Source organism: Ictidomys tridecemlineatus, chromosome 1 (genome assembly GCF_052094955.1).
Source record: "Ictidomys tridecemlineatus isolate mIctTri1 chromosome 1, mIctTri1.hap1, whole genome shotgun sequence".
Taxonomy (NCBI): Eukaryota; Metazoa; Chordata; class Mammalia; order Rodentia; family Sciuridae; genus Ictidomys; species Ictidomys tridecemlineatus.
In genome coordinates, this window is record NC_135477.1 from 174018701 (window position 1) to 174038249 (window position 19549).

Consider the following 19549-nt stretch of genomic DNA (forward strand, 5'->3'; position numbering starts at 1 on the left):
TCAGAGTGGAAAATAGAAGTTTATTAAAGGACAGCAGAAAAGACTTCTCCAGGAGGAAGAAGGGGATCCAAGAGATGGAATCGTGGAAGTGCGGTTGTCTCTCCATTTTATAATTTCTTTCAGTGATGGAATGTAGGTGGGAAGGCCGGAGAAGTGGGACATAGGTGGGCCAAAGAAGTAATCTGGTCAGGAAGGACTTCAGAGTCAGCACCTTCAAGTTTGCTGGGGGCTGTTCACTAACACTTCTTTGGGATGGGCTCTGGCCTTGGGCTTTTTCCTGGACTTCATTAACATTCCATGAGTTGTCCTGCCTTTCCCTGAATTCATTCGCAACATGGGCTCCATTTTAGATCTTACTCGATATTAGACCCAATTTACCTAACTACACTGACTACCTAACTTTAAATCTGGCTTCAGCACCACATCCAAATAAACAAGTAAAATAAAGGTAATGTGTCCATCTACAACTAAAAAATTAAATTTAAATTTTTTAAAAAAATAAGAATTAAAATTTTTTTAAAAATGTAAACAACAAAAGTTTATGATATGTAGACACTCTGAATGCCTCCTAGAGTTTGCCATGTCCTGTAAATTCTAAAAGAGCAGAATATAAAGACTTAAGTAATTTTTTTTTCAAGCCCAGTTAAAATGGCAATTTTGGTTGCTTTTTAAATTGGCACAGAGCCATAATCCAAAACAGTTGTTCAAAACCTAACTTTTACAATATAATTATTTTGCTTAACTTCTGGAGAATGATTTTGTTGTATAGGTTTTGTGGTGCACTCAAGTGTGGGAATTTCTGGCTAGAACTCCTTAATGCTTGGCTAGATTTAAGGCCACTTCACCTACCATTTTCTCAAACAATAAGAGAGAGGGCCAAAGAATGTTAATGGAAATAACCTGCTGCACTCACACATCCGTGTGCTGTTACCACCAGTGCTTTTTATTATCCCTTGAAATAATTAATTAAAAATCACTTCGGGAAAAGCTTTGGAGAATTTTACAAAACACGTTGTTACAGTAAGACATGACGGTATAACCTATTTTAGGAAAGGAATCATTTACTGGGACTGTGCTTTTAAAAAGCTTGCTTATGCTTTCCTTCTACGACAGAAAATTTCATCAAGCCTGGACAGGAAGTTGTAGGGTTTTGTTTTCTTTTTAATAGCTGTTTCTGCCATATGGTTTTGATAATGGATTCTAGTTTGTCTGGCAATGAAACATGAAACTTCTCATTGGGTATTTTGGAAACTACCACGGGGAATCAGCTGCCAGCTTACTGCTTTGTGGAAAACTGCACGAGATTCCGGGATTGGAATCAAAATGCTAATATAAAAGGTCAAGTGAAGCTGCGCCTCACGTTTTGAGCGTGCCTACTCTTTCTGAAGGCGGAGGAGACAAAGAGCCAGCCGGAGAAGGCAGTTGCTGAGACCTGTTCCGATTGTTTTCCCGAAATAATTTTGGAATCATGCCTGAAATGCCGGAGGACATGGAACAGGTAAGAGTTTGCAATGAGAGAAATTAAGAGTGTGTCTAAAAGCATTCCGGTGAACGCCTGGTACAAGCAGAATGGGTATGTAAAGAAAACAGAAACTGGCGTCATTCATTTCCTTAAAGCATAATCTTAGGACACTGAGTTACTAACCCAGGAAACCTGGTTATGGAGCCCTCAGCTAACATTAATTGACAAAAATAAATGCAAAACATAACAGCAATTTCATATGCCAAATTAAATGCAATGATAAGTAAAGGTTCTATGTAAACAAGGATTTTATTCATGCATTAGCTTTTGTGTGACTTGAATCTGCTAACATTAACTTTTAGTTTTAGGCTGTTCCCTTTGGGTTTGGCCTCCCTGTGAAGTTGCATATTGTCTGTAAAAGGATAGTTAATGCACACAGAACCTATCATTAAAGGAAATGATTAGAAATGGTACCCGAACATATGTCCCTAGAACTGCACCTAGTTTTCCCTTCCCCCCCTCAGTACAGGGGATTGAGCTCAGGGTCTTGGGCTCAACCACTTGCTCTACCACTGGGCTACATCCACAGGCTCTATACCCAGCTTTTACCTGGCAAACATCAAACCAGATTCTTAAATACAGAGAAGTACTTTGTTCCTCACTCAAGTAGGCTCTGAGAATTAAAATGCCAATTACATATGTAAACTCTTGAAATCTCCTAGATGGACCCAGTTTCCCCCCCTCGAGGAAGATTAGATTGCATCACACATTAAAACTAACAACTTTAAACAAAACTCCCACTTTTAAGAAAAGATAATGAAGAAGAGGATCTTGAGTCAGTTCTTTCCTCAGCCGTTTTATCATCTCCTGATTATGCTTGTTTAGTGCCTGGGCAATCCGCACTAGAATTTCCTAAATAATGCTAAATTCTTGAATTCACAAGCACTAAACTGTCTGGATTAAAAAAAAAAAAAGCGGTGGGGGGAGGGTGAAGAATCTCGAGCTGCCTTTGGTTACTGTTCCACAAAAACTTTTGTGTTTACGTGAATAAGGAAGTGAGTTATTTGGGAGGTTGGGAGGAAGGAAAGTCACGGGTCTCTGAGATAGAAAAACTTTCTTGGGGTGTTTGATCTTTAGTTCTACAATAAACCAGGAGGGATCTTAAAAATAAGACCTTTTTAGGGAAATCCAAGCCATGGTCACGTTTGTGGGCAACTTTTAAATCTTTTATTCCGGTGTATGGACTTGCACACTCACAAGGTTCACGGTTCAGTTAAAAGTGGAAGAATCCAAGAACCCTTCGTGCTCGGTGTCGGATTCCCCCCGCCCCCAACAGTTCAGAGGCTTGGCTGACAGGGGTCTTTTGCGATTTAGAACTGGAAGGGAATTCAGTTAAATGCTTGGTCAGTCTCAATCGTGTGTGCTGTTGTTTCTGCTGATTTACTTTTTTTTTTTTTTTTTTTTTTGGTGGTGCTGGGGATTGAATCCAGGGCCTTGTGCTTGCGGGACAAGCACTGACTTACTTTTAAAAAGCGATACAGGTGGGAAAACGCCCAGCTTCGCCCTCCCCATCCTTCTTCAATCTGCGTTCCCCACCGAAGCTTGGTTCCAAGAGGCTATCGAGGCACTCTAAGCCAATGCTTCTTAAACATTGGCCTGGACTCCTGTTAAAGATACTGAGAAGTCAAGTCCAGGGTCTATTACCAATTTTCATTACCAGTTTTACCAGTTATAATTACTATGGATATGGATATGTTTTGAAGAGATACCCAGATGATTCATCTCGTCTTCCACACCTTATTTTAAAATTGGTGCAAAATTAATTTTTGAAATTTCACAACTATTTTTTTTCAGGATTCTAGAAAAACAAATGGTTCCTGAGATGTTAATAACTCAGATGCTTGCACTTTTTATTCCAGTCTTTTACTGAATCTCGTAAAGACCACGCCTAATGCCCTAGAGCTATGTCCTTTTGTTGCCTCGCCGGACTTTAAATGTTTTATTCTATTATATGTGTTGCATGTTGTTGATTTTGATGTACTGTGCATGTCCTGCAGACCTGAAATTCTAGGCGATTCAATTCTATCCCTGCCCAGTTAAGAAGAAAAAATAAGTGGAAAGAGAAAATAGAACAATTTCGGGACGGAGGTGGGGGGGGACTTGCATTCACTGCTTAGGTCAGAGTCTTTGTTTTGTGTGTCACTTTAAGATTTGGCGCGTGGGCTGGGAGCGTCCTGCACGGGCCCGCCCCCTTTCTGGAGCGTCCGCGGAGCGTGGCCAATCAGCAGGCGCGACCATGGCGGCGGAAGTCGGAAGCCGCGAGCGGGGTCGGCCTTGGCCTAGGGGAGGCGGGCCGAGGGCGGCTGAGCTGCTGCCCGCGGTAGTCAGGGGTCGGGGAGGTGGCGGCCGCTCCGGCGGCGGCGCGAAGACGGCGGGCATGGTAGGACGGGAGAAAGAGCTCTCCATCCACTTCGTTCCCGGGAGCTGCCGGCTGGTGGAGGTGAGTGGTACTGGAGTCTCCTGTGGGAACCTGGTCGGCGAGGAGTACTGCTGCCTCCGGGGGCTCGGGTACTTTTCTGGTTGCTGCCCTTTAGATTCGCAGCCTCTGGCTGGAGACGCTCCGGAGCCTCTTCCCTAGTCGCGGAGCCGCTGGGGACGCAGCCAGATTTGTTTACTTCTGCGCGAAGCAGTCACTGTCCGCTTTCCCAGCCGCTGCGGCAGGAAGCTCCGAGGTGGAGGTTTTATTTTCGAGTTTTCTGTCCTCCCCTCCTGGGGACCAGGAGGCGGGGCTTGCAGTTATTTCTGTTTTGATTCTTTATTCTTCATCTTATGTTTGTGTTCCTTGATCTTTCAAGTTCATAGCTTTGAGAAAGAAGAGGGGAAGATAGCTTTTCAGAAACATCGGTGTTGGCTGTGACAACTCTGAACTCTTGCTTTGTACAGGCACTTCAGGCTGCGCGCTTAGCATACGTTAATCTTTTGAGATTGTTATTCCCTCATTTTACAGAAGGGAAAACTGAGGCATGGCTGGTGGTTTTACGGTCGAGGGCTTTGAGCCACTGCATTTTGCATGATGGAAAGTGATTAGTGATGTTTCGAAGATCTATCCCTGGCATCCCCTCATCCTCCCCTCCATTCCGTTTTAGGCACCTTAACATTTATCCATGCACAGAATATAGGCAGCACTGAGGATTGGAAGACTGCTAATCCCTGTATCAATATGTTATAGATGTGAGAAAGAATATAGGATATAGCTGTTTTTATTAATGAAACATTTTTGTTTCCAAAATGTATTGTTTTCAACTCACTTTGAGACCAAGGTTTAAGTAGCCCATCTATCAAAACTTTACCAATCTTCCCATGTATCCCAAACTGCTGAGTACCTGTTACCTATTGCTTTGTATACCTGCATACATTTATTTTATACATGTATTTATTTGTGTGTATATACAGCTTACTTTGTTTTTAAAGTTTAGTAAAGAAATGAAAAATGGCATTTCGTGTTTTCCTCAATTAAAAATGGTACAAGATCTTAGCACCCACTTGTTGCTCTCTCAAAACCTGTAGCAGTAAAATTCACTCCTTCACAAGGACACTTACAGTTGATGTTACAGAAGCAGCTCCTAATGATTCCTATTAAGAATACTATATGTGGGGCTGGGGATGTGGCTCAAGCGGTAGCGCGCTTGCCTGGCATGCGTGCGGCCCGGGTTTGATCCTCAGCACCACATACCAACAAAGATGTTGTGTGCGCCGGGAACTAAAAAATAAATATTAAAAAAATTCTCTCTCTCCTCTCTCACTCTCTTTAAAAAAAAAAAAAAAGAATACTATATGTGGTCAGACCTATGTAAGTAGTCATGAGATCTTAGTTTCTTAAATTACAGGGGGTGCGTAGGTAAAGGTCCACTTCTGTAGGAACACTGGGAGAATTAATTAAAAATTCATTGTGAAAATTTGCCAAATTTAAAAATTCCTTAAAGTATTAAGATACTAAATTTCTTAACTCCTTTCAGATATTTATATTTCACTTTACTTTTTGAGAAATCACTGCCCCAGAGTATTCTGTTGAGCTATTTGGAAAGAGCCATTCATTTCCCAATATCTGTACAATATGATATCATTTGATTAGATAGCATGAGTACTAGCTCTGTATTTACTTATATGTACTTAATATTTCAAGAAATTTTTGGTGTCTATATACCTGATCACCTGAAGTGGTTGCATTTCATATACCTAAGACTTTGTACAGTATGGCGCAGATATGTTTAGAGTGACAAACTGGTGTTTGTTTTGTTTTTTTAGAGCTTTGTAGTTATACATGGTAACTGGGTTCATACTGACAAACTTATAAATGCATAGAATTTGGTTTCATTTATAATCCTCCCCTTTTCTCATCTTTCCTCCCTCCCCTCTCCTTTCTATACTAGACTTTCTTTTACTTATTTTTTACTTTTTTAGTTGTAGATAGACACAATACCTTTATTTATTTATTTTATTTTTAATGTAGTGTTGAGGATCGAACTTAGTCATTCACATGTGCAAGAGCTTTACCACTGATCTAGGACCCCAGCCCTGGATCTCCTCCTTCATTCCTGATCTTTCCTTTATCTTTGTGTTGTCCCATTCTTCCCTCCCGCTTTTACTCCAGCCTCCACATATGTGAAAACATTTGACCTTGGAGTTTGAGTTGGGCTTACTTCACTTAGCATGTTATTCTCCATTTTCACGCATTTACCATTAAATGGCTGAGTAGAACTCCTTTGTATGTATACATCACAATTCTTTAATCTGTTCATCTTTTAACAGGCACATTAGCTGATTCCATAATTTAGCTCTTTAAAATTGTGCTGCTATAAACATTGAGGTGGCTGTATTACTGTAGTTTGCCAATTTCAGAACTTTTGGGGAAATACCAGGGAATGGGATAGCTTGGTCATGTGGAGGTTCAATCCTAGTTTTTTGAGAAATTTCCATACAGCTTTCCAGAATCTTGTACTAATCTGCAGTCCCACCAACAGTATACAGGCATACCTTTTCCCCCACACCCTTGCTAATATTTGTTATTGTTTGTATTCTTAATCGTTGTCATTTTTACTGGAGCAAGGTGAAATCTTAGTGTAGGTTTTGTTTTTGGTGAGGCTCTTGCTAAGTTGCTGAGTGTGGCTTTGAATTTGCCATCCTCTTGGCTCATCTTTCCAAGCCCCAGTGGCTACAGGTGTGCACTATTGCACTGCACTTAGTTTTGTTTTGATTTTCATTTCCTTGATAGCTTGAGATGTTGGTAATTTTTTAATTTATTTGTTGGCCATTTGTGTTTCTTCTTTTAAGAAGTTTCTATTCTTTTGCCCATTTATTGATTTTTTTTTTTTTTAAGTTTTTGAGTTCTTTGTGTGTTGTGGACATTAATCCCCTATCCCAGGAGTAGCTAGCCAAGATTTTCTTCCATTCTATAAGGTCTTTCTTCATACTCTTGTTTCCTTTGCTGTGCAAAAGCTTTTTGGTTTGATGGCTTCCCACTTATTGATTCTTGGTTTTATTTTTGCAGTTAGGGTGTTAAACTGATGTTTGATCTGCTTTACCCTTAAAATAACTTTTTTTATTGTGGTTTGGGTAAACTGGGCAGCTTTTTTTTTTTCTTCATTCCTTGAAGTGTTTGGACATTCCTGTGTTTTGCAGGAAGTAAATTAATGATAGTCTAAAGTAATATTTAAAGGAATAGTTATATTCCTATAACAAAAAACAGTGTAATTTTAAAAGCTTCAGGAACAGTTTAGTTTATATAGAAACATAAACTGGAAAATGGAAGAGCTGTTTTTGGTATTTTTAATTTGTAATGTGTATTCTGTTTCTCAATTACCAATAAACTTGCAATCCATATGGCGGGGGCGGGCGGGGGGGGGCTGGATTTTGCTCTTATACAGATGACAGAAGGTGCTCTTTGTGTCTTCAGAGAGACCTGAACTATTTGAAAAGGGAAAAAAGTTACCTTAAGTAAATGAAGCTCTTTTCTCCCTCTTCAGATCCTTTGTAAGAAAGATAATTTAGAAAATGGTAGAATTATAGAACTTAAAGTTGCAAGAGCCTTAGTCCTCTAGTCCACATGCCTCATTTTGCCAAAGAGAAATCGGATCAATAGATATGTAATAATTTCTCAGAATGACAGTTTGTAGCATAGCAGATGAAACTTTAATCACTGACCAAACCAAATGTAGGTTCAGAGAGTTGAAACAAGATTCATTGTATTTGGCTTGACCATAGAAACAATAAGACTCAAGTTCAGCTTACAACTTTTTTCTTTTTACCATGGATAAAATCTTTAAAAAAAATCAGGGTCCTCTTTTGGAAATTACGAAAGTGGAACAGCCTACATTTATATAACACTTGAATTATTTCAAATATAAGGTTGTATACTGTTATTCCCATTTCAATAGTGCTTGCATTTTTTCATAACAGAAAATTCTTAAGCATTAACATTTGATTCCTAAGAAATGTATATTATTTGATATTTTCTTCTTGGGATCTTATATATTATTCCAAGGTATAAGGTTATAAAGTCGTGTTTTACTCATGAAACCCTTGTTCTTGTTTTTCTTTATTTGTATTCTAACTTGTTACATATGACAGCAGAATGCATTACAATTCATATTACACAATAGAGCACAGTTTTTTATATCTCTAGTTATTCACAAAGTAGAGTCACGCCATTTGTGTCTTCATACATGTACTTAGAGTAATGATGTCCATCTCATTCCACCATCTTTTCTACCCCCATTTCCCCTCCCACACCTTTGCCCAATTTAGAGTTCATCTAATTAGTCCTTGTCTTTAAATTGTATTCTATTTCAAAGTAAACCTTTAATTTTTCCCCCCTCTGGTACTAGGAATTGAACCCAAGGCCCAATGCATGCCTGAGGCAAGAGCCCTACTACAGTTATATACCCAGCCCCATGTAATTTGCTATAGTGTTATAGTTCCATGAGAACAAAAGCTTTTTTTTGTTTGAATTTTTTTCCCAAGGGAAAGATCAATGGATTTTATACCATGATGTAGTAAGATTTATTCTTGCAAAGCAAGAACATATCAACATGAGAAAATCAACTAATGGTATACATTGTATTTACAGAATACAGGTAAAAAGAAACAATGAATCAATTGATGCAGATAAACCTTTTACAAAATTCAAGTCCTGTTTATTTTTTTGTTTTCCTTCTTGGGGATTAAACTCTGGGTACTTTAACACTGAGCCACATCCCCAGCCCCCTTTTTATTTTTTATTTTGAAACAGAAACTCAATAACTTGCTGAGGCTTCACTAAGTTGCTGAGGCAGGTTTGGAATTTGCAACCCTCCTCTCTTTGCCTCCCTGGGCTTTGGGATTACAGGCATGTACCTTCTCACTGAGCTAGCTGCCTTCTTCTTAAACTTATACTTTACAAAATTAAAGATGCTCTTAGATTCATAAGATCATCTGGGCTTTTATTTTAAGATGCTCTAAGATAGCGCAAAAAAAAAAAAAAAAGCCTGCCAAACTGTGACACATTCATAAAATTCATCTTTTTCATTCACCAGAAAATGTTCTCCACAGAAATCAGTCAAGTACCAAGATCCTAAGATTCACTGTTTCATAACCATTGTGGTTTGATTTCTATTTCCAGTTTTCCCTTTTTTGATGGTGCTGGGGTTTGAACCCAGGGCTTTGTGCATGTGAAGCAAGCACTCTACCTACTGAGCTATATCTCCAGCTCCATCCAGTTTTCCATTTTAAGGGAAAGATTATCATTTCTAGAAAGGTAATAGCAGTATCTTGTTTGTTTGGATAAAAGAAATGTATCTTTATGAAAAGCTTTGCACTTTCCTGGAGTTTAAGATTACAAATGTTCTCAAAATACAGTCCCCAAGCCAGAATCACCTGGAAAATGGTTAGAACTGCGGAGTATCAGACCTACAGTTCTGAAAGCTCTCCAGTTGATTCTGGACCTCACTGTAATGATGGACTGGGAACTTTGATGTGATGACAATAGGAATGAAATTGAGTGAGTACAAATATACAGACAAAGCTTTTACTGGGGCCTCTGTCTGGGAAGGGAGTCACAGCTCCAACAAGTGTCAGCTGTTTTTCACTAGAACAAAAGAAGGGTGGGATAAAGGCCAGGGCTGCTTTACCTCTGAGCCACACCCACAGTTCTTTTTATTTTTGAGACGGAGTATCATTAAGTTTCTGAGGCTGATCTCAAACTTGGGCTTCTCTTGCTTGGATTCCTGAGTTCCTAGGATTCAGTATGTGCCTTTTCTCTGAATGAAATGGTACCTGAGAACTGTTAACTATTCATTTACTTCTCTAGAGTGAAGAAAAAAATGAGAAACTCTTTTCAGGGGAAGGGATTTAATCCACGGACAGTTTACCACTAAGCTGTATTTTCAGCCCTTTTTATTTTGTATTTTGAGACAGGAGTCTAAGTTGCTGAGAGCCTTGCTAAGCAACTGAGGCTGGCCTTGAACTTGAAATTCTCCTGTCTCAGCCCCTGAGCTGTTGGGATTGTCGGGCTGTCCCACTTATGTCTTTCATAGTATCTTCCCAGGAGTTTGGAAAATTTATTCTGCCTAAGTTGTTTTCTGAATCTTATTTTTACTAGACTTGGAATATTTTTTCCTCTTTACAGTTAAATCTTTGTAGAACTGTTTTCTTGCCAAAATTCAAAGAAAATATTTTGCTGACTGACATCCGTTTTGCATAAATCAACTGGTTTAGAGCCAAATGTCGCAACAGAGAACATGGATGAAATTGCTTTAAACTTTTTAAATGTTTTGAAATTGGAGGAACTAAACAATAATAATGATTCTTAAGAATTTATCTCAGGGGCTGGGGATGTGGCTCAAGTGGTAGCACGCTCGCCTGGCATGCGTGCGGCCCTCAGCACCACATACAAACAAAGATGTTGTGTCCACCGAGAACAAAAAAAATAAATATTAAAAAATTCTCTCTCTCTCTCTCTCTCTCAAAAAAAAAAAAAAAAGAATTTATCCTCTACTGGTTTTTCCTGTCGGCCCTTTCATTTCAGGTTTTTCGTAAGCTAGAAATATCTGACTTTTGTGTGTTTTTTTTTTTTAAGTGTATAAGTAATATAACTGAAGTAAGGTTTTAAAAAATGTCTTTGGTTATTGTATACATAGTTTTTGACAGCTCAGACTTAGATGTCTAAAATAACACTTGAAGTAAAAAGGCTTCAAGTTGATAAAACTTAAGTCTTTAAAGTATCTTACTGTTAACTTACGTGTATGTATGTATATATATTTTTTGTTTAGTTTTTGCACTTCTGGGAATTGAGCCCACTAAGCTATATCCCCTACCCACTTTTATTTTTTATTTTGAAACAGGGTCTTGCTAAAATTGCTGGGGCTGGTCTCAGATTTGCAGATTCTTCTGCCTCCGCCTCCTGACTTGCTGGGTTTACTGGTGTATATCACCAGTCACAGCTAGCCAATTACATCTTTTGCCAGATGGCGAAAGTTGATTTTATTCTGGAGTCTCGGAGGAAATTTAATGTTACTCATCTTGAGAAGAGAGAAATTTTGAAACTTTGTCTTGGATATCCAGAATTTACATTTTATTAAATAGTGTTTCTCTTAAATGTCTGTGTATAATTTTTTTTAAATCTAGGAACATAGGTCAATTTAAAATATTTTTTTTTCATCACTGTTTACTGAAGCTATTTCATATAGGCAAATATAAAGTTAACTCAGCATTTTCTAATCCGGTAAAATTTAGGAAACATGTTGTGTTGTGAAGACTCAATTTATTTTTTCACATAAGCTCTTTTGAAATGTTGGCTAATTCTCAGAACCATCAAAATGTGATAAATAAATTGAGGTTTGAAGGAAAGTTTGGGATTAAAAACTGAAAAGTAGAAATGTCATCTTATATAAACATATTGGCAGTTATAATCTAAATACTTAATCAGACCATAAAAAAGATTAAAACTTGTATATTTTTATAAACTGTACATAAAGTTTCTGTTTATTACTCATTGGGGGGGCATCATCAATCAAATGTAAAACCTGCCTTTGTTACCATGAAATCTAAATCAAATAAGATGATCATTTTATGTTTTTTTCCTTTAAAACTTTGAAGTGATAAAGTTGTTGATGCATTTTGATGAATTTTTATTCTTTGTATTGACTTGTAGATATGACAGAAGGTTAAAAAGCAGTCGACTTGAAGTATTTAGTGAATATGGCAACTCATTTCTTTGAGGGAATTATTTTCAAAGTGAATAATCACATTTTCTCTTTTTTAGGAGGAAGTAAACATCCCGAGTAGGCGGGTTCTAATTACTGGTGCCACTGGACTCCTTGGCAGAGCTGTATACAAAGAATTTCACCAGAATAATTGGCATGCTGTTGGTTGTGGTTTTAGAAGAGCAAGACCAAAATTTGAACAGGTTAATCTGTTAGATACTAATGCAGTTCATCACATCATTCATGAATTTCAGGTATGGTTGTCTGTTTATTTAAATACACACATGAATTATTAAAGATTTTCTAGATGACATAGAAAATGTGCTTGTTGAGAGGGAAAATGATATATTTAAAAGCACCCACAATATTCAGTACTGTTTATTGTAGCATGACAAAGGTATATGTAATCATTAAAAAGCTTAGGGTGATACAGGTTGGCAAAGACAAAAACTTAAGCTTTTCATAAAATCCTTCATATTTGTGAATGACTTCTAAGTTAAAAACATTTTTCAAAAATTACATATTTTATATATCTGAAACACCTACATCAGAATCATTTTGAAAACATGTTCTCAGGTCTCATTCCCTGAGATTGTAACTCAGGAAATCATCCCTCTTGGGGTCCAGAATGTTGCATTTTAAGAAGCACTCCAGATTATGTACTTACAGTCTTGGAAGCACTCAATGATTATGTCTCCTTAATTGATTGTTGAGAAGGAGTAAACTTGGTATATGATACACTGCCTCTGTCAGTCATCTTGTTAGATCTTAGCTATCGCTCAGCTCCTCTGGCAACTAGGTGCCTTTTGTCTAAGAGGACCTTTTATAGACCTTTATCTTGATGTCTGTCACATCGGTGAAATTCTCTTTACATTCATCTTTTCCACTAGATTATGAAATTCTTGGTCTTCCCAAAATATCTGTTTTATAGGTGGCAGTCTGGATGCTCAACTAGGAATATGTACTTGCACATACTTGATTTTCATTAAGCAATTGATCAAAAAATTCTTGATTTAAATTTGCAATTGATAATACTTCCCCTTTGTCATAAATATATTAAATATTAGGTCTCCCATTCAAATTGGGAGATTAAAATTTATTTTGATACTTAAATTCTATTTCTACATAGTTGGGAGAGTTTTTTCTGATTTTTTTCTAAGGATTACAAAATTTTTCTTTGGGTGGACTTATTATATATATTTGAGGAAATTTGAACCTTCGGGGGAATGAAGAAATGTGACAAGACTACATTAAAGATTAACAGTGATCAATTTATTCTTAGTTGAAGAAATATTGATTTAAGGAACATTTTTCTCTGAATTAATTTACTGTGGAAAAGCTGTAATTCCTCTAATTTATTCCATTTTGGATTAAAAATACATTAATGCTTACCTTCCAGCCTCATGTCATAGTACATTGTGCAGCAGAGAGAAGACCAGATGTTGTAGAGAATCAGCCAGATGCTGCTTCTCAACTTAATGTGGATGCGTCTGGGAATTTAGCTAAGGAAGCAGGTAATGATGACTTCATAAAATCTTCATAAAATATTAAATCATCCCTGAATTTTTAAAGATTAAAGTTTTGTAGATGAGTTATAAGAGATTTGTAATATTGCACAGAACACACTGTTCTAAATTCCACTGAAGAGTAATGTCTTGTAAAAGACTTAATAGATTCATTTTTTTTCTTTTGTAGCTGCAATTGGAGCATTTCTCATTTATATTAGCTCAGATTATGTATTTGATGGAACAGATCCACCTTACAGTGAGGAAGACATACCAAGTCCCCTAAATTTGTATGGTAAAACAAAATTAGAAGGAGAAAAGGCAGTCCTGGAGAATAACTTGGGTAAGACATTCCTCTTTAGCCCCTGATTAAAGTTTTGCAGAAATTTTATTTAGGAGAGATATGGTTTTGTTTTGGGTTTTTAAATCAAGGAATATAAATCATTGGAGAAAAATTAGAGAATATAGTTAATAAAAAGAAAAAACAAGGATTTTTAAAATCCTGAAGGATTTGTACATTCTAGACTTTTTCCCGCACTATCAATATATGCGTATACATCTCTGCAACTTTTTTTTTTTTTTCCCTTCTTTTGAGGTACTGGGGATTGAACCCTGGGACATTCTATATGATTTACATCCCCAGTCATCCCTCTCCTCTGCACTTCTTTTTTTTTTTTTTTCTTTTTTTGAGCAGGGTTTCACTAAATTGTTGAGGCTGGCCTATATCTTGTTATCTCCTTACCTTAGTCTCCCAAGTCACTGGTAATATAAGTGTGCACCATCATGCCTAGCTCATCTTTATAATTGCTATGTTCTACTTTGAATAAAATGTTCTTTATTGTTTTTTCTTTTAATCTGGCATCCAATCAGCATTATTTATTGTATTTGTTGTCCTATAGGTTTTATTTTTAATGATTATAATATAGAAATTGGGGGCCAGTTGTAGGGGTAGACAACCTGTAATCCCAGTAATTTAGCAAAACTTCTCTCAGAATAAAATATAATAAAGGAATAAAGTTACATGTAAACACATCCCAAGTGACAAAAGATGTTTATCATATCAAGATCATGTTTATTAAGTTGGCATGATAACAGGTGAGCTGTGTTATTTTGGTATATTTTTGTTAAAAGGCAAGTTTTTTATTGTGATACTCCTTAAATCCACATATTGTTCTTTTATCAAAACCTAGGAAACATTAGGTTTTAAAACGTCTGTTTATATTAATCTCTAGGAGCTGCTGTTTTGAGAATTCCTGTTCTGTATGGAGAAGTTGAAAAGCTTGAAGAAAGTGCTGTGACGGTCATGTTTGATAAAGTGCAGTTCAGCAACAAGTCAGCAAACATGGACCATTGGCAGCAGAGGTTTCCCACACATGTCAAAGATGTGGCTACTGTGTGTCGACAACTGGCAGAAAAGAGAATGCTGGTGAGTCTTTGGCAGGAATGGTTCCTAGCTTCCATCTTAATATTCACTTGTCTTTTCCATGCTTAAACTTTCATAGCTACACTTGGAGTGTCAGTGAAAGTTAAAAATGCCTTTTTAAAACTAGGAGACCAAACAAAAATAGTTTATAGGTGATACACTATATTCATAAAGGATAAAAATATTCTCATGTTTGTTTATTTCTTACATATTTACAGACCCCATCTTTTTTTTTTTTTTTTGTAGAGTGACAGAAAATTTGTAGTTGTTGTTTAGGTAATAAACTAATTACCTAATATCTTTTCGAACCCAGGGCCTTGTGCATGTAAGGCAGGCACTCTACCAACTGAGCTATATCCCCAGCCACTAATGTCTTTTTTGTTTGTTTGGTACTGGGAACTGAACCCAGGGGTCCTTAATCTCTGAGCCACATCGAAACAGGATCCCGCCGAGTTGTTTTAGGGCCTTGCTAAATTTCTGAGGCTTGCTTTGAACTCATGATTCTCTTGCCTCAGCCTCCTGAACCACTGGGATTACAGGTGTTCACCACTGCACCCAGCATCACCTGATGACTTAGAAGTTTTGTTGATTAAGATATAGCCAGGCTAGGTGGTGCACACCTATAATCCTAGTGACTTGGGAAGCTGAGGCAGGAGAATTGCAAGTTCAAGGCCCGCCTCAGCAATTTAGTAAGGCTCCAAGCAACTTAACAACAACCTATCTCAAAATTAAAAAGGCAGCTGGGGGGTGTAGCTCAATGGTTAAGTTCCCCTGGTTCAATCCCTGGTACCCCCCCCCAGAAAATTGTAGTGCCAAAGAAGAATCTTAAGTAGGAATTTAGTCATTTTACCCACATTGAGAATAATTGAATGGGCATGGTGGTGCATGTCTGTAATCCCTGTGACTTGGGAAGCTGAGGCAGGCATATCGCAAGTTTGAGGTCAGTGATGATTTTTGTTTATAAAAGGCTATGGATGTAGCTCAGTGATAAAGCACCCCATTGATTTAGTCCCCGGTACTGCCAAAAGAAAAAAAAAAAGTTTGTATTTTGTTGTTTGAATAAGAGTTAATTTTAAATATTTGAGAAAGTTGGCACTAAACAGATTTAAAGTTTTGTTAATAGCACGGTTCACATATATATATTATATGTATTTTGATTTCCCCCCCCCCCCCCTGTTACCAGGGATTGAACTGGGGGCACTTGACCACTGAGACATATCGCAGCCCTATTTTGTATATTATTGAGAGACAGGATCTCACTGATTTGCTTAAGACCTCAGCCTTCTGAGCCTCTGGGATTACAGGTGTGAACCACCATACCTGGCTGTATTTTGATCTTTTTTTTTTTTTAGTAGTATATTATTTATAATAAGAATAATTATCTTATCTTGAAAACATGCTTATTAAATTTGGTTTTAGCCTTTTAGAATAATTTAAAGTATTCATTAACTTAGTCTATTTCCATGAAAATGTCTTAATTTTCAGGGTTATTATTATGTAAAATTGGAGGCATTTACATTTTTATTTGAAAAAAGTTCCTCAGAATGAATTTTAGAAAAATATTTTGTGTGTGGTGCTTAGCTGGTAAGAGTAATAGGAATTGGATTTTTAGATAATTGTGGAAAGTATTCCAGAAAATGAATGTTGCATTTTAGTTCTTGGATCTTTTATAAATTAGCTTTCTTGTCAAATCTATCATTCCATTCAACCCAAAAGTTTGAAACTATTTTGAATTTTTTGTGTCCTTATTCATAGGACCCATCAATTAAGGGAACCTTTCACTGGTCTGGTAATGAACAGATGACCAAGTATGAAATGGCATGTGCAATTGCAGATGCCTTCAACCTCCCCAGCAGTCACTTAAGACCTGTAAGTACATGGCATTTAAAAACTCCTGACTTCTTAAAAGTCTAGATCCTTCACTGTAGTGTGTATTATTGTTTGCTGCTTTTGGATAACATTATTTCCTGGTACTAATCAGAGTGAACTTTGCTCATATGTTTTCAGTTTGTAGTGATACTTTTCTCTAAATTATTATCTGTTTAAAAAAAAAAAAAGTCCATGAGTATTGATGAAGTTAAATGTCTGCCATCAAAATAATACTTTACTTCCAGGGATGATACAAATCAGTTTTCTGGAACTATATGCAAAATGATATAAGAATAAAATCCTGAAGGTGTGGTCCTTCATTGTCTTGCAATTTTTTTTTTTCTCCCTTAAAGATCACTGACAGCCCAGTCATAGGAGCACAACGTCCACATAATGCTCAGCTTGACTGTTCCAAATTGGAGACCTTGGGCATTGGCCAGCGAACACCATTTCGAATTGGAATCAAGGAATCACTCTGGCCTTTCCTCATTGACAAGAGATGGAGACAGACAGTCTTTCACTAGTTTGTGTTTTGTTTTTTTTTTTGTTTTTTTGTTTTTTAATGAAAAGTATATAGTATGTGGCACTTTTTAAAGAAAAAAGGAAATAGTTTTGTATGGGTACTCTTTAATTGTGACTCTTAAATAAATCTTTCAGGTAAATGATGCTCTTGCACTAGTGAAATTGTCTAAAGAAACTATAGGGCAATGATGCTTTATTTAGTGATGATTTTTGTTTATCATATTTGTTCTGGCTTAATTTACAATTTGAAATAAAATTATGATTCTTAAATATTTCGAGCCAGGATGAATCAATCTGCTGTAGACTTATTTTGTATGAAATGCATTGTTCATTTCTACGAGTTCTGTATTTTCAGGTTTTTTTTTTTTTTTTAAGCTGTTGACTTGTATGTTGATTGTTTAAAGTGTGAAGTCATACAAAAATCATTGGTGTTCATTATGTGCTTTGCTTGAGCTCAGATCAAAATATTTGAAGAAAGAAACTTTATTTTTGCAACTTAAGTACAGTTTTTATGCTTGAGATACTTCAATATGTTATGTATATGGGAACTTCTGCAGCTTGATGCCTTCTGCTTTCCTAGCAGTGTATGGTGAGCATTTGAGAGAGTGTGTATGTGTATTTTTAAATATAAATATAGAACTGTTCTTTTCATCCCATGTTGCTAAGTAATATTTCATATGTGTGGTTATAATAATAATAATAGCTCTTGTAATTCTTTTGACCACTCATGAATAATAAATATGTACTGCTGGCATGTAATGCTTAGTTTTCTTGTATTCTTTTTAAATGTAATGCCTAAACAATTGTTCTTTTTTTTTTTAAGAAAATTATATTGTTATGTAATATCTGATGCATATAAAAAGTAGTTTATGTATGTTGAGAGAAAGCACACCAATAAATTGAACACTGAAGAACTCACCACTGAGATCTACAGTGTGACTTTATCTGCTTGTACTAACTGAATAAAAATAACTAATCATGTGTATTATGCATTTACAAAGATTTACAAAGAATATACCTTCTTAAAAATGCAGAGTATTTGAATATGTTGCAAATTGCTATGTAATTTTCAGGTGACCTTGGCTTGGACAGTACTTGAGTTCTTAGTAAGGGAAGCCAGGAAGGTAAATTGACTCCTATGACTTGGCTGCTTCTATTCAGTAGTCATTGCAAATATTCTAATTTCACTTTTGAAGTGTTCTTTTCCCAGATTGTTTTATTTCTGTCATTGGACACAGTATTTCTAATTTCCTAATATAATTAAAATTTTGGGATTAGAGTGGATCACACTTGGGTAATTTGGTTAAAACAGCAATTCCCAGGTGCCATATATTTGAGGATTAACTAGAGAAATCTTACTGATTCTTAACCCTGGGCCTGCTGAAATGGAACTTTGGAAATTGAGGCCTACTCATCTAGGAGGTTTTTTTTTGTTTTTTATTTTGTTTTTAATTATGGATTGAACCTATAGGAACTTAACCACTGAGCCACATCCCCAGCCCTTGCTATAATTTTGAGAGGGGATTTTCCTAAGTTGCTTAGGGCCTTGCTAAATAGCCAAGGTTGGCTTTGAAATCTTCAGCCACTGGGATTACATGCATGTGCCACCATCCCCAGTCTCATCTAGTTTTAAATACTTCCTGAGTGTTTCTAAGGGTAGCCAGTGTGACACTTGCATTTGGCAAATGCTTAAAAAAAAAAAAAAGTGTATTTAAGTTGCTACATATCATATAGCCCCAAATTTAAAAACTTCAGAGAATAGAAACTTCATTCTTTTCTAGCCACCCATTTTCCATCTGTGCAAGAAACCAATATAGATCATGTTTCTAGAGGTGTTTTGCATATACAAGAATATACTCAAAGGCTGAGGTTGTGGCTCAGTGGTACAGTGCCTAACACATGTGAGGCACTGGGTTTAATCCTCAGCACCACATAAAAATTGTGTCCATCTACAACTAAAGAAATATATAAAAATGTGTGTCCATACTCTCCCTATCACTCTTACACAAAGAGTGGTATGATATACATTTTGCCACCTTTTCACTTAGGTTGTTCTATATAGAGAGAGTCTTTGAAATTTCAAAATGAAGTTTTAAATCTTACAGAAAAGTTGCCCTAAGTACAGGGACCTTTATTCCCTTTTCCAGGGCCTCCATTTGTCAGCTGTTATATACATGTATATTTTCTGTGTTTTTTTTTTATACACATATATGCTATATTTTCCCTGAACTATTTAAGTTGAAGTCATGGTGCCTTGTCACTCCAGTGTGTTTTATAAGAATAGAATTGCACTTACACATGACTCATTAAAAGAAGTTATCTTTGATTCAGTAAGGTATGGACCCCCATTCAAATTTCATTAGATAACCCAGTAATGTCCTTTATAGGGCTGCCAGTTCCAGAGGTACTCATGGCATTTGTTGCCATGTTGCTTTAGCTTCAATCTGGAAGAGTTCCTTGATCTTGACATCTCCCTACATAAGAAGCCAGAAAATTCACATTGGTAACTTCCAATCCAGTTTTATCATCA

General features: G+C 36.6%; 1 protein-coding gene across 3 annotated transcripts; it reads left to right on the forward strand.

Annotated features, from left to right (window-relative positions):
- Positions 1-1186: 1186 nt before the first annotated feature.
- Positions 1187-17937, forward strand: Mat2b (methionine adenosyltransferase 2 non-catalytic beta subunit). 3 transcript variants are annotated; one of them, XM_013358700.4, is made up of 7 exons: positions 1187-1498; positions 11760-11954; positions 13100-13214; positions 13396-13548; positions 14438-14631; positions 16384-16497; positions 16851-17937. In XM_013358700.4, exons 1-7 carry the CDS (start codon positions 1469-1471, stop codon positions 17019-17021), a joined length of 972 nt encoding a protein of 323 aa, XP_013214154.1. In that variant the 5' UTR covers positions 1187-1468; the 3' UTR covers positions 17022-17937. The 3 variants fall into 3 exon arrangements, with proteins under 3 accessions (XP_013214154.1, XP_013214155.1, XP_005325468.1); XM_005325411.5 differs by lacking the exon at positions 1187-1498 and adding an exon at positions 3773-3962; XM_013358701.4 differs by lacking the exons at positions 1187-1498; positions 13396-13548 and adding an exon at positions 3772-3962.
- The last annotated feature ends 1612 nt before the right edge of the window (positions 17938-19549 follow it).